Source organism: Lactuca saligna, chromosome 6, assembly GCF_052625555.1.
Source record: "Lactuca saligna cultivar CGN05327 chromosome 6, ASM5262555v1, whole genome shotgun sequence".
In the NCBI taxonomy this organism is placed as follows: domain Eukaryota; kingdom Viridiplantae; phylum Streptophyta; class Magnoliopsida; order Asterales; family Asteraceae; genus Lactuca; species Lactuca saligna.
Genome location: NC_136422.1, coordinates 143452943 through 143466147, shown reverse-complemented (window position 1 = coordinate 143466147; position 13205 = coordinate 143452943). Strand labels below are relative to the sequence as shown.

The following is a 13205-nucleotide window of genomic DNA, read 5'->3' as shown; positions in this document are numbered from 1 at the left end:
TTAGTTTTTCATATTTTGTACTTGTTGATTCCTTTTGCTATAATATGAAACTATTACTAATTTCTACCTGGTTATATATGATGTTAAGAACTTATTTGGTGTTGTAAGAGCAACCACATCGGTCGTGGTGCTTGCAAATGCCACATGTACTTTGTTTGTGAAACACATAGATTAGATATTATTATTTTATTATAAAGATAATTTATCAATTGGTTTTTAATATCTAGATATGATTATTTGATTAAAATATTAATATATCACTTTGCAAGATTTTCAAGTATTGAAAGATAGTCTCATATGACATGAAATAATAACCTACCTAGCCTTGCAAATGGTTTGCAAGCCCTCGATGTAGATGGTCTAAGCATATGTAAAGTTTTAATTTCTCATCAATAATTGTAGTTTTTTCCAAACATTTTTAAATTTTTTTGGCCTATATTTCGGGTCTATATAAGGTCTCCGGTTTCAAGAAAAAATTCCCGATAAGACACCTACCCATTGCCATTCCTATTTATAACTAACATCAATGAACCACGAACAATGTGACCTAATGGTCATCATTAAGATTTAAACACTTCAAAAGCATGAATCTTAAGGTCCAAATCTTGCAAGTTTTAACCTCAAAATCGCATGCCCATTTGCTTTAGTCAAAACTACACATTTCATCCCTAAAACATTTTTTCAATCTTGGTTTTGTTTCGGTTTTAGTCCTTAAGTAACGTAACTCGACTATTCTCAATTATACTGTATTCATATTTCATACAATATAATTATAAATTATTCTACAACACTCCAAAACCACAAAGCTTAATCCAAAAATAAAAATACAAAAATAAAAATAAAAATAAACAATTACAACTAATTCTACATGTGTTACAACCAAACAAATCACTGTTCTTTCCGTGCTTTGGATTTGGCTGACTTTGGTTTGATTATGTTACCAAGAACAATCAAAACAACAGGAATAACAGTTCCAATGTAGTATACACTCCCGTATGCAGTCAGTGTCTCGTGTAAGCTTAATACCTGTTACAAAAACAAAAATACAAATTTATATTTTTTCTTTTTAAGGCTTTCTACTTAAAAAAATAAAGTAAATTGTTATTTAGTGCACTGACCATGAAACCAACGCAAGAGTAGTTGAGCACTAGAAGTGTATAAAGGAAGTTAAGAAGCATAAAAATATTCTTAAGCGTTGGGTTGACCGATTGTTGCCACCTGTAAATGGCTGCACATGACAAATATAGACAGTCAGATATCCAGATCAGCTTTCCACTAACTTTATTTAAATGAAAGTACGAAAGCCGAATATATTATTATTATTATTATTTATTTATCACCTCTTGACCCAGCAATCATCAAAGCCGATTGAACAAAAAATATCATGTATCCCGGATATAATCCCTGTTATGATATTGCCACGTCAGCATAATTTCATAATCTTTTACTATATACTAAATGGAAATAAATTTTATAGACTTACATGCCATACAGCACTAACGGTTTGTGTTGCAAGTAACTGAAAGAATCCAGCTTTCTTCCCCTTCTGAACAAGTCTGTCATAAACATCTGTAAAAAAAAATACAGTTATCAGGCATGACATGACATGACATGACAGATAAGGTTGTACAGACTACAGTATTTGTCATTAATAGAACAGGACAACAACTAATATCCACGAGACAAAAACTACAAACTTCTGTCCTACCGGAAAAAGGTGTTTGTGTAAAAAGACGAAAACGCCCTTAGAAAGAAGACTCACAATGACGAAGCCATGTGCTGACTTGAATATTCCACACGAGGGGTAATTCGACTGAACTCTTGGCGAACTCGACTCCCAAGACATCAACATTTTTGGCACGTTCCCATCGGGCAACGGGCGAGGGCAAATTCGTCCATCCACTAAAACCCAAGCCGGATATAATAATAGAAGCTTCTGAAATCGACCATATGAAATAATATTTCCAACGGGCTGTAAATCCAGCCATGTATTGGTAGCTTAGTTTTTTCAAGAATCCCCATTCTTTGTATGTTGGATCAGTGAATTTTGAGAGAGGATATTGAGGTGATAAGTATAGATATAAACCCATGCAAAATCCAGCTTGCAAAAGGGCTTTTAGGGTTGCCCCAAATGGTGATGGTGTACCCTTTTCAGATTTTGCCCAAATCTGAAAAATAAATTGGTAAGAAATGAATTACAAGAATATGATAATTGTAACAAAATGGGAAGAAAAGGTGGTGTTTTGATGAAATGAAAGAAGGGGCAATATAGTAATTTTGTTTTTTCGTTTGATGTACTTACCCCTGTCCCTTCTGTCCAATCCAAGTAATCTTTAATTTCATAAACTGGACCTGCAAAGTGACTTCCACAACAGAGGCAAAAGCCCACATACTCGATCAAAGAGGGAAGTTTAATTAATCGATTTTTCTTTTGAGATTCACGAAGATCTTCATCTTTTAACAATCCATCATTGTAGTTTATAGCACATGAAATCACTTTCAATGTTATCACCATAAGAGCTCCTATATGATACAAATCATACAATAAGAAATCAATTAAGTGCCTTTGAATACAACACAGTTTAACTAAATAATAAAACAGAGAGGGCTTACCTGTAGCATCAATACCTCCTTCCTTCCAAGCATCCCCACTCATGTAGTATACATGGCTACATGTTATCAAAATAATTAACAATCATTAATAACCTTGCTATTGCTTAAAGTCGACCTAATTTAGATGGAAAGAGTGTAATTGTATCATAGTTAAGTCGTAGGCTTTCTTTCCCTTTCTGGTCAACTAGAAAACCTAAGAATTAAATTAAGTTAAACAACTTCTTTTGCTTATGCTGTACATCTATGCAAAAACTTTTCAGTCTTCTACCGATTTATGCTAACAATATTCATTCTCTTGTTCAAATTTAAGCAACAATATTCCACTTTTGTACCATATATGCAACTGTGACGAATCATGCAACCATCTATCACTTAAATTAAAGTAAAATAACTCATGGAATAGCAGAAATCGCACGCAATGCTAAAAGAATTTACGAGTCTAAAGAGATTCAAATAGCATAAGAGGCGGATTCGCGGATACTATCAAAACATTAACCCTAATTTGTCAATTTATGATCGAAACTTTGAATCAAACGATGAAAAAACAAGTTCGTACCATCCAATGAGGTATCCCATAGCCAGCACAAAAGTAATCAAGCCGCAACGTTTTCGATAGAGCACCATTGACCCGTAACTAACCAACATAGGCACAAAAAAGTGTAGATTCGAAGAGAAACCAAAGGATAAGTAAGAGAGCAAAGCGCCAGTCAAGGCGGCGTACAAATGTTTCCCAGTGGGGCCGCCGGGGATGAAGCGGTGGAAGAAGCCGACCGGAATAGTGCCAACGAAACATAGAAGGAACCGGAGTACCGGCACCGATACTCCGATCGCCGTCGCCGTTGACTCCATATCCATGGTCTCTCTCAACTTTGTCTTTGCTCACAGTGAGTCAGTCGGAGTCTTTTTTCTGGATTTCAATTTGGGCAGGCAAAGCTTTAAATGGGATCAAATGGGAGTTGTGGTGGGGTCAGGTGAGGTTGGATGACACGTGTAGGATTCTGATTGGAATATACTGTAGCAGATAAGAGTAGCTGAGTAGGCCAGTAGGGTATCGTAAATTGATAGCTAAATCCGGGATTGAATTCCCCCGAGTTTTCGATATGATTTAGGAGCACAATGATAAAAATATATTTATTAAATTGGAAAAAATATTTTGTCTCAATACAAATTGATAATTTGACAAAACAGTAACACTAGCATAGCTAAATGAGAAAAGATGGTTTGGCATAGGGAACAATTATGCAATAGGACTAAGGCTATTCCTAAATTATCTTTAATTTATTTTCAAAATTAAGAGTATCTTTTTGTTAAATAATCATGTGTTAAACTGAAAAGTGTTTATCATGATGATTTATGCATTTTCAGCTTAATTCGGTTATTTCATTTGTGTTATTCGGAATAAGTTAGGCAAAGTCATTTTATAAAATTTTATAAAATGATATATGTAAAGATAACAATAAAAAAATTGATTGTTTTATGGATGTTTTTAAGATTTTCTTTATTTATTTGGTGCGGAAAAAAGCAAATACCAAGGAATTCATTTTATTGTTACTTATTTTGCGTTATAAAAATGGTTTATATTTAGTGGTATCAATGTTGTTATTTTTCTTTATAGTGGAGGGTTTTGAAACATATGTGGATTATGTTTGGTAGTTGTACGCAAATTATAATACTCCATGTTTTTTGATTAGCTTATCATATAAAGATTTTAGTCAAGCGTATTTTATTTTCATTTATTTAATCAGATCTTTTATACGATGCCTTTAACATGGGAGCTTAGAGGGGGGCAAAGTAAGCAGTTGCACAGAGCCCAATTTTTTTTATTATATATTTTTATTTAGAAATACAAAATTATAATAAAGATAAGGGCTTTTTTTTTCTTGTTCGTTCTGGACCTTTAAGAATATTTCATTTTTCAGGATCGGTCCTGCCTTTAACCATCAAGTTTGGTTTTAATATACCTACATATATATTGGTTTTAATATAATATAGGTTTAAGGACCGATTTTGAGGTTGTGATGTATAATCATACATGAATCATGTTGTCAAGGATTTGAATTTTTGTATATATATATATATATATATATATATATATATATATATATATATATATATATATATATATATATATATATATATATATATATATAGTTAGGTTCATGTGAGACGGCCTAATTTTGTGAGACCGTGAGACGCATTTTTTAATTTTTTTTAGTTAATTCAAGTTCCGAAAATAATATTTAAAAAAAGAATTTTTTGATTTTTCCATTTATTTTGCATTTTAAAATTATTTTTAAAATATGTACAGTGATATTCTATTTAGAATATTTCACGTATTTTTTTAAAAAAAAAAATAGGATTTTTTTTAGTTAATTCAAGTTTCGAAAATAATATTTAAAAAAAGGAATTTTTAGATTTTTCTATTTATTTTGCATTTTAAAATTATTTTTTAGAATATATCAGTGTAATATTCTATTTAGAATATTTCACGTATTTTTCAAAAAAAAAAAAAACGGGATTTTTTTTATTTTTTTAGTTAATTCAAGTTCTGAAAATAATATTTAAAAAAGGAATTTTTGGATTTTTCCATTTATTTTGTATTTTAAAATTATTTTTTGATTTTGTCTCACGGTCTCACAAAATTAAAATGGTCTCAAATGAACCTGAATATATATATATATATATATATATATATATATATATATATATATATATATATATATATATATACACCCTATGCATATTTAAAATTATGTCTAAAATCAATTTAAAATTATATATTTATTTGTTTATTAATATTTAAGATTCGTTCTTGAAATATATATATATATATATATATATATATATATATATATATATATATATATATATATATATATATATATATATATATATATATATATATATATACTAGCCTATACTATATTATAAACGATCAATATTACTTACTGATATTTGTTTTGTTTTTTTTAGAAAATCAAGAATTTGTTTATTATTACCAAAAAAAATAATGAGATACGAATTCACTCTTGGTTATTCTAAAGTAAAAGATGCACGTTGAATTATCCGTTTTTAGTATCCCAACTACTTCATATTTGTTGGTAAGTTAGGCCTACGTTTGGCCATCAATGCCAACTAAATTTATTTTGGAATTTGGTAGAGAATAAAACTTAAATAGATTTATCGGATTCCATTTAGCGATTCAACACCTAAATTTAATCGTATTTTAGATTAGCAACAAAAATCTAGATGCAAGTGGGCACTGGAAGGCGACCAGAACACATTTTTGTTTAACGGTCTCATCAACAGAAATACAAGATCTCAGAATCATTGTGATCGACTGCGTAAAAGTAATTTTAAACGTGGGACTTAATTCGTTGATTCTCAAATCACAAAGATTGAAGACCGAATAATTATCTTCTTCTAAATCAAAGTAAAAAGGGATAAAATGAACGGCGGAACTAGAAACTTTTGTAACGGGTAACACAAAAATAAAATGTCCCGATAAAAGACTATAGGATTTTTTTTTTTAATTACGATTAGCTAGATATAACGACCTTCAAAAGTTTCATTATGGAAAAACATCATAAGTTTCGTTATGGAAAACCATCACTTCATCAAAATAGATTCCGAATTCTTGATTTTTCATATCCAAAACTAATACTAACATCCGGTTTTCTTTAGTGGTGAGTATAGAATAAAAAACCAAATGATTCACTTACCGAGTTCAATCAGGTTGGTTAAAAAAACTTGGTTAAACCGGATCAGTACATCCAGAAAAATAACATTTTTAGCATGTATAAAAATTGGTATTCACAGTACACTAACTTGTGTTTCTTAATTTGTCTAAACTAGACATCTAGAGTTTATATTGCACGAATATGAAAGACGAAGCATCTATTTATAAAAGAAAACTCATTAATCATTTTTTATTAGAGTTAGTATGAGTCCTTAATCTAGGGATGTCAACGGAACAAAAAGGGAGCGAAAATAATTGGTCCCGCCCCCGAAATCAGTTATTGCCCTCGTCCCCGCCCCCGCCCACGAATCCCCCGTTTACATAGTCCCCAATCCCGCCTCTGTTTTCCCGTTTTATAGGTTTAAACTTGACTTTTTTTGCTTAAAAAATTGTTATATTTTGGGCTAAAAAAACTATTTTTTATAACTTTAAAAGCTTAAAATCTAGTTTATAACAACTAAAAAATTAACAATCCAACATTACAAAACAACATATCCAACAAACTTACAAATATAAAATACGATAATTCTAACATTACAAAAAAAAAAAATTACGACATGTCTAAAAATATATAACCAATTCACTATCGTATTATCATATGTTGTGAAGTGGAAGAAAGTCAAGGAACTTTAAAATTAGATAATATATTGTATTGTGTGTGTGTGTGTGTGTGTATATATATATATATATATATATATATATATATATATATATATATATGTGTGTGTGTGTGTGTGTTAGTGTGTAACATCCCAAAAATACAGACCAAAAATTTTATATTTAATTAAATTATTATAAAGCCACAGTATAAGAAAAGGTTCATAATAACATATTATGTCAAAACCAGTACGTCAATAATCAAAGCATGTCATTATAAAAACCATATTAGAGTGTAATCCCAAAGATCTCATGTGCGGAAACATAGTGTGATGCGCTGCGATCAAGCCGACTCCTTTCTTTTAAAAACGAAGTATCTGAAACCAAAACTGAAAACCGTACGCACGAAGCTTAATGATTTCCCCAATCATACCACATACCATACATAACACATACTGTCAGGCATATCTGGGTGTCCAACCTACCCATTCAGTCCTTTCGACTGGTAACCTTGCCTAGCATATATGGGTGCTGGCCTACTCATTCGGTCCTTTCGACCGGTAACCTTACCTATCATATCTGGGTGCTGGCCTACCCATTCGGACCTTTCGACCGGTAACCTTGCATATCATATCTGGGTGTTGGCCTACCCCTTCGGTCCTTTCAACCAGTCTCCGGGGACTATTTCACCCCTACTACTACCACATAATAACATAGCACATAACATAAATTATCTATCATAACTGGGTACTAACTACCCCTTCGGTCCTTTCGATCACTACCGGGGTCTATCCTACCCCTCCTATCACATATCACATAACATCATAGCATACTATCACATAATCATAACAGATAACAACAAACCAGATAATTATCACAAAGACAATCTTCTCCACCAAAACTCTTACTAGTGGGCCGGCCTTGGTGCCTTAGACCCACTTCTACCGGAAGGTAACTCACCTCACGACTCCCCGAGCTATCAATATCACAATATCACCCAATTAGCAGTTGGGTCCTAAATCATGATCCATAATCCATACTTGGGGTGAAATGACCATTTCACCCCTGACCCATCGAGGTCCATACTATATAATCCGTGAAGGCCCATTAATGACCCAAGTCTAAAACCAATCAAGCCCAAAGCTCCAAAATCAGTAAAGGCCTACTAATGGCCCAAATCGAGGCCCATTAGTGCGAAACCTGCTCTGATTGAGTACGTGGGGCGTACTCAGGTGTACGTAGGGTGGATTGGGCTTGTGACTTGTACGCTGCGCGTACCAGATTGTACGCCCAGCGTACTCCCCTGTTAAGCTCTTTTTTCTATTAAGCAATTAATCACTTCATCTCTTGCTCCAACTCTCCAGTCTGACTTCTATGGGTGACTTTTCAAGTAAAGGTGGCAACTTTACTAACATAGATGGTATAATGGGACTCTAGAGCTCAAAATAGCTTAATGGATGGTCTTAGCTCATGCTTGGACTCAAACACTTCATAAAGCTTGCACCTTTATGAGAGAGGGGACCTTAGAATGTCCAGATCTACAAGTTTGAGACCCCAAAACGACCATAGCTCACCAAGGCCAAGCAAAAGGCTAAAAACGGCCAAAACCAACCAAAAAGAGGATCTATGAAATGGAAGGTCAAGATTAGAGCTTTTTACCTCTAATGAGTTGACAAATATGATAACTTTTTGGATCTACAAGCTCCCTTCCAAGATCAACACTTGAACATCACCTTCTCTTCTTGCACACAAACACAAAAGTCTTCTTTCAAGCTCCAAGTTTCATCCAAGATCATTTAGGGTTTCATGGTCGTGAAAAGCAGTGGAGGCTAATCTAAAATGACCTATGGAAGGATATAATATGGCTTATATGTGGCACAAGTAGAGGAACTAGGGTTTAGGATCTCTGAGAGTACGTTGGGCGTACTTCTTGTACGTTGGGCGTACTCCTCCCACACCCAAGATCATTTTACTCTACTACGTTGGGCGTACCCCAGATTACGCTAGGTGTACTCACCTAGTTGTCACCTTGCAAGCATGGGCTGAAATGCAAGCTTTTCCATTTAGGGGCCAGTTTTGCCAACAAATGCAAAGTACTATAACTTCTTTGTTCTAATTCTGTTTCCGACGAACTTTATATCCATGAAAAAGTGGCGAGAAGCCCTACGCTCCTATCATCACACCTTAGCCTTAAAACCTTCCGAATAAAGCTTAAAAATGCATAACAGGCCGAGATATCCATTTACAGTCATACCCTTGGCTCCCGAAGACACAATTGAATACATTGTCACTTGAATCATAACAACTACATCCGAAATGGGCTAAATCCTTCCTTTCCCAGAGATCTAATCCCTATAACAACTAATGATTGAGCCACAACCCCAATTAATAAGTCAAATCTGAAACTGGGTGTTACAACTCTCCCCCACTTAAATTAGATTTCGTCCTCGAAATCGCTCTTTCTTAACACCCATCTCAAAACAACCATTTGAGGAATACCACTGGACCCCCCAAACCGTAACTTCCATCCTGTAGATATCGCTCGATCCTTCAACTCTTGCAAGCTACTTCTACCTTCTGAGACCAAAAACCTATCATAACCTGGCTTTCCGACAGCGTCCATAGCTTTGAGTCGTTTTCCCCAAACCCTAACCCCTATTTTGTGACATCCCCAAAATCACGGCCAGAAAAGACTGATTTCATTTATGCTTTTTAAAATAATTTCAGAGTAAATCCTTTTGATTTAAAAGAGTTGCGGAATTTGTTCCCAAAAACAAAATATGATAAAATAATATTTATCAAAGCATTTCATCAAGAGATGCATTTTCATTATATAATCAAAACTCGGGATGTCATGTTCCGATACAGACCATAAAGCATAAACGATAACATTACAAGTCATTCAACAAATATATACATATACAGACTTGTAAAAAAACAACTCGATGATTCATCCATCTTATGCCCTTGCGCCACTTCCTGTAATACAAATAAAACTGAGTGGGCCAGGCTTGTGAGCCTGGTGAGCATATAGGCTTTTCAACCCACAATAAATAAATTATATTTAATTTCACCAACCAACAATACCCCGATTACCCATTCCCGTTATCCTCACTTTACATCCCTAAAACAACATCTATCTCAAGGGACCTAATCTAGGATTTTCATCGGTACGGACATTACTGCTAAGGGGTTTCCTCAAAAATAGATATCCTAAAGGCAACCATGAGGGGGATAGAGTACACCGGTGAACACATCGTTCACAACACCTACAGGTTATGAACCTGCTAGCGTTCCACAAGACTGTCTAGAAGGAGTCTGTGGTCGTTATCCATACTCCGCTGAATAACTAGGTCAACAACAACAACATCGAGGCCTCTCGTCTGTTTATCACACATCAACTATCTACCCATGTCCTACCCAACATATTAGTAGATAAAAATATATATTTTTATACATAGTTTAAAACCTGTATGGCATTCTCATTCAATACATATTCCACATAACAGATGAGGCACACCCACATAACACGTATTTCATAGAGAATAAATCATATCTATGATATAGAAGGAAGTGAATATACATTCACACACATAACAACAAAATTATACACATAACACGTATTTCATATAAAATATTTCATAATTATGCATTAGAAGAAAGTAACTACACACTCACTTGATCAGAAGATGATCGGACAACACTACGACTTGCAGAAGTAGTATTCTTCAGTAGATCTGGAAGATCTTCACAAAAACCGGGCTTTTCGCGAGCAGAGCTTCGGCTCGGGAATTGCACTTCTCGGGATCTTCAGGGCTTCGGAACTTGCTTCGGGGCTCAGGAATAATATCGGGGCTTCGGGGTATAAATGGCATGCAAATCGAGGCAAAAACTAGAGAGGAATGAGAGAAATTTGTAAAAGAAAGGAGCTGCCCTCGCATGCCTTTTATAGGAGGTTGAGGCCACGCAGTACGCTGGGCGTACTGATTTACGCGGGGCGTACGCCTCCGAAATCGTCATTGCATGCATCATCCGAAGAACTCGAGTGCGAGGCGTGTCATGCTTCGCTGTACGCTAGGCGTACAACCCTATGCTGGGCGTAACCCAGATAAGTCCGGTGACTCCCCTTCGGATAATATTGGATTTATTAAATAAATTTAAATTTTAATTATTTAATAAACTGAAAATTCATATCTTCTTCATACAAACTCCATTTTCGACGTTCTTTATATCCACGCGTAGGTGAGACTACGCTCTACAACTTTTATTTAGACTCTGTCGGCTAATTTTAAATTTATTTTTATTATTTATTTTTAGTAGGCCGGGACAGGAAAACTCCGTTATAAAATCATAACTTCTTCATCCGACGTTCATTTTCGTCTGACTTTTCACCAATGCGCTACTATCAACGAGATCTTCGATTCTCATTTAGATTGTTTCAACCAACGATCACTCGATCTCGAATCGAGTATTCGAGCTGCATACTGCTAAGTCGAAACTTCAGAAAATCATAACTTCCTCATACGAAGTCAGATTTGGGCGTTCTTTTTATGCACGCTCTCGGTTTAACGAACTCTACAACTTTCATTTAGATTACTAAGGCTAAATATCTCTCTAACGTAAATTTCACTTTTTACGTCATTCAACGTTGTCGGTTCTGTCGCAAAACTTCGACAGGTCATAACTTCTTCGTTATAACTCGGATTTTGGCATTCTTTATATATTCGAAAACCTTATTTCAACTACTACAAATTTATCCATAGATATTGGATTTATCTAACATTTCATTTTGACGCTTATTTTTATTCTTAATTAATTTAAGACACACAATTAAGCACATAACACATAATACACAAATAATACACTTCTATTATTTCAAAACGGGTTACAAAGGTTAACCTAGACTATTATATCAACACTAATGACAAGCCCAGAAACACAGGCGTTACATATTTTGAGTGCGTGAGCTAAAAGTGTGTGTTTTGAGTAGTTGAAGAAGAAGGTATTGCATCAAGAAGTTGGAGAAAGAAGGCAAGCTTGGAGATCTGAAGTTATCTTGTCCTCTAGAAGCTCCAAGAGGTAAAAAGCTCCAACCTTTATGCTTGTATGATGTAGATCTTGCCTTATTGGCGTTATGACACCTTTATTGTCCCAAAAAGTCCCAAGTTTGTGCATGATGTGTTTTGGACATGTTAAGCTGTCCTTTCAGACCCTAGAAAGAGTTCTAAATGATAAAAATGATGTCCCAATGGCTAAAAGTGTCCCATGCATGTAGTAGAAAGATCTTAATGGGTTAAGACCATGTATTAAGGACTTTTTAGATTTCCAAAGTCTTAAAGTTTATGACTTTATGGTTCTGAGGTTCGTTTAGTCCATGGATCTGGGATTTGGGCTCAAGTGCTTAAGCCATTAAGCACTTATTAAGTATTTGGTAAAATTTGTATACGCCCCACGTAAGTTTCGTACGCCCAGCGTACTGGGTCAACCACCCTGATGGTGGTCAACGCAAGGCGGAGTAGACCCAGCGTACGCCCTTTGATGGGCTTTTGATGATTTGGGCTTCGGGATTGGGCCACCTTTGGGCCAATTAGACTTGGACCTTGCTGGACTTTCTGAATAGGTGTGCTTTGGGCTAGTTTTGGTAATGGATCTTAAAATGAGGCCCAATTAGGGAGTGATGTGTGTAAAATGCACTAGTTTTAATCCTAACAAACTCAAATTAAAACAAACACATGTAGGCAATGTACTTATCGATAGCAGTTTAGTTCAAGCAAGTAGGGTATCGAACACAGGGAACGGTAACAGCTAAAATTAATACTAATATTATCTAAATAAAACAATTAATAAAAGAGGGGGGGTTCTCTAGTTTTGCAAGACTAGAAACTTAAACAAGCACTTTAACACTCAAACAAAGACAATTAACAACTAAGAAGAACAAGAAAGGACAACTAGATTCAATGATAGATTTAGAATTGATTCACTTATTCCTATGGTTGATTTTGTGGCAAGTGCAATGGATCAATATGTCAATGATTACCGATTCCTAATGTGATTGGGTTCATGTTCACTATTACCAATCCTTTAGTAGACATATTAATTCAAACAATGATCAAGTGATCAAACTAACAAGTTTCCTAGTGTTTAGTTCGTATCAAGTAAGACTTGTAATAATAGCTAATCAAATTTGTTCAATTCAATCAACTCATATGTGTTTTTTCATCACACATGCTCACACATTGATTTACATATTGATGTG

The 13205-nt window shown here is 34.5% G+C and overlaps 1 protein-coding gene across 1 annotated transcript; it reads right to left on the bottom strand.

Annotated features, from left to right (window-relative positions):
* Positions 1–730: 730 nt before the first annotated feature.
* On the bottom strand, positions 731–3537 carry LOC145000935 (lysophospholipid acyltransferase 1-like). The gene is made up of 8 exons (XM_078960237.1): positions 3170–3537; positions 2614–2669; positions 2303–2523; positions 1763–2168; positions 1484–1569; positions 1341–1404; positions 1119–1228; positions 731–1026 (listed from the first exon to the last, which is right to left on the bottom strand). The coding sequence occupies exons 1-8, from the start codon at positions 3466–3468 to the stop codon at positions 889–891; spliced, it is 1380 nt and encodes a 459-aa protein (XP_078816363.1). The 5' UTR covers positions 3469–3537; the 3' UTR covers positions 731–888.
* Between the last annotated feature and the right edge of the window lie 9668 nt (positions 3538–13205).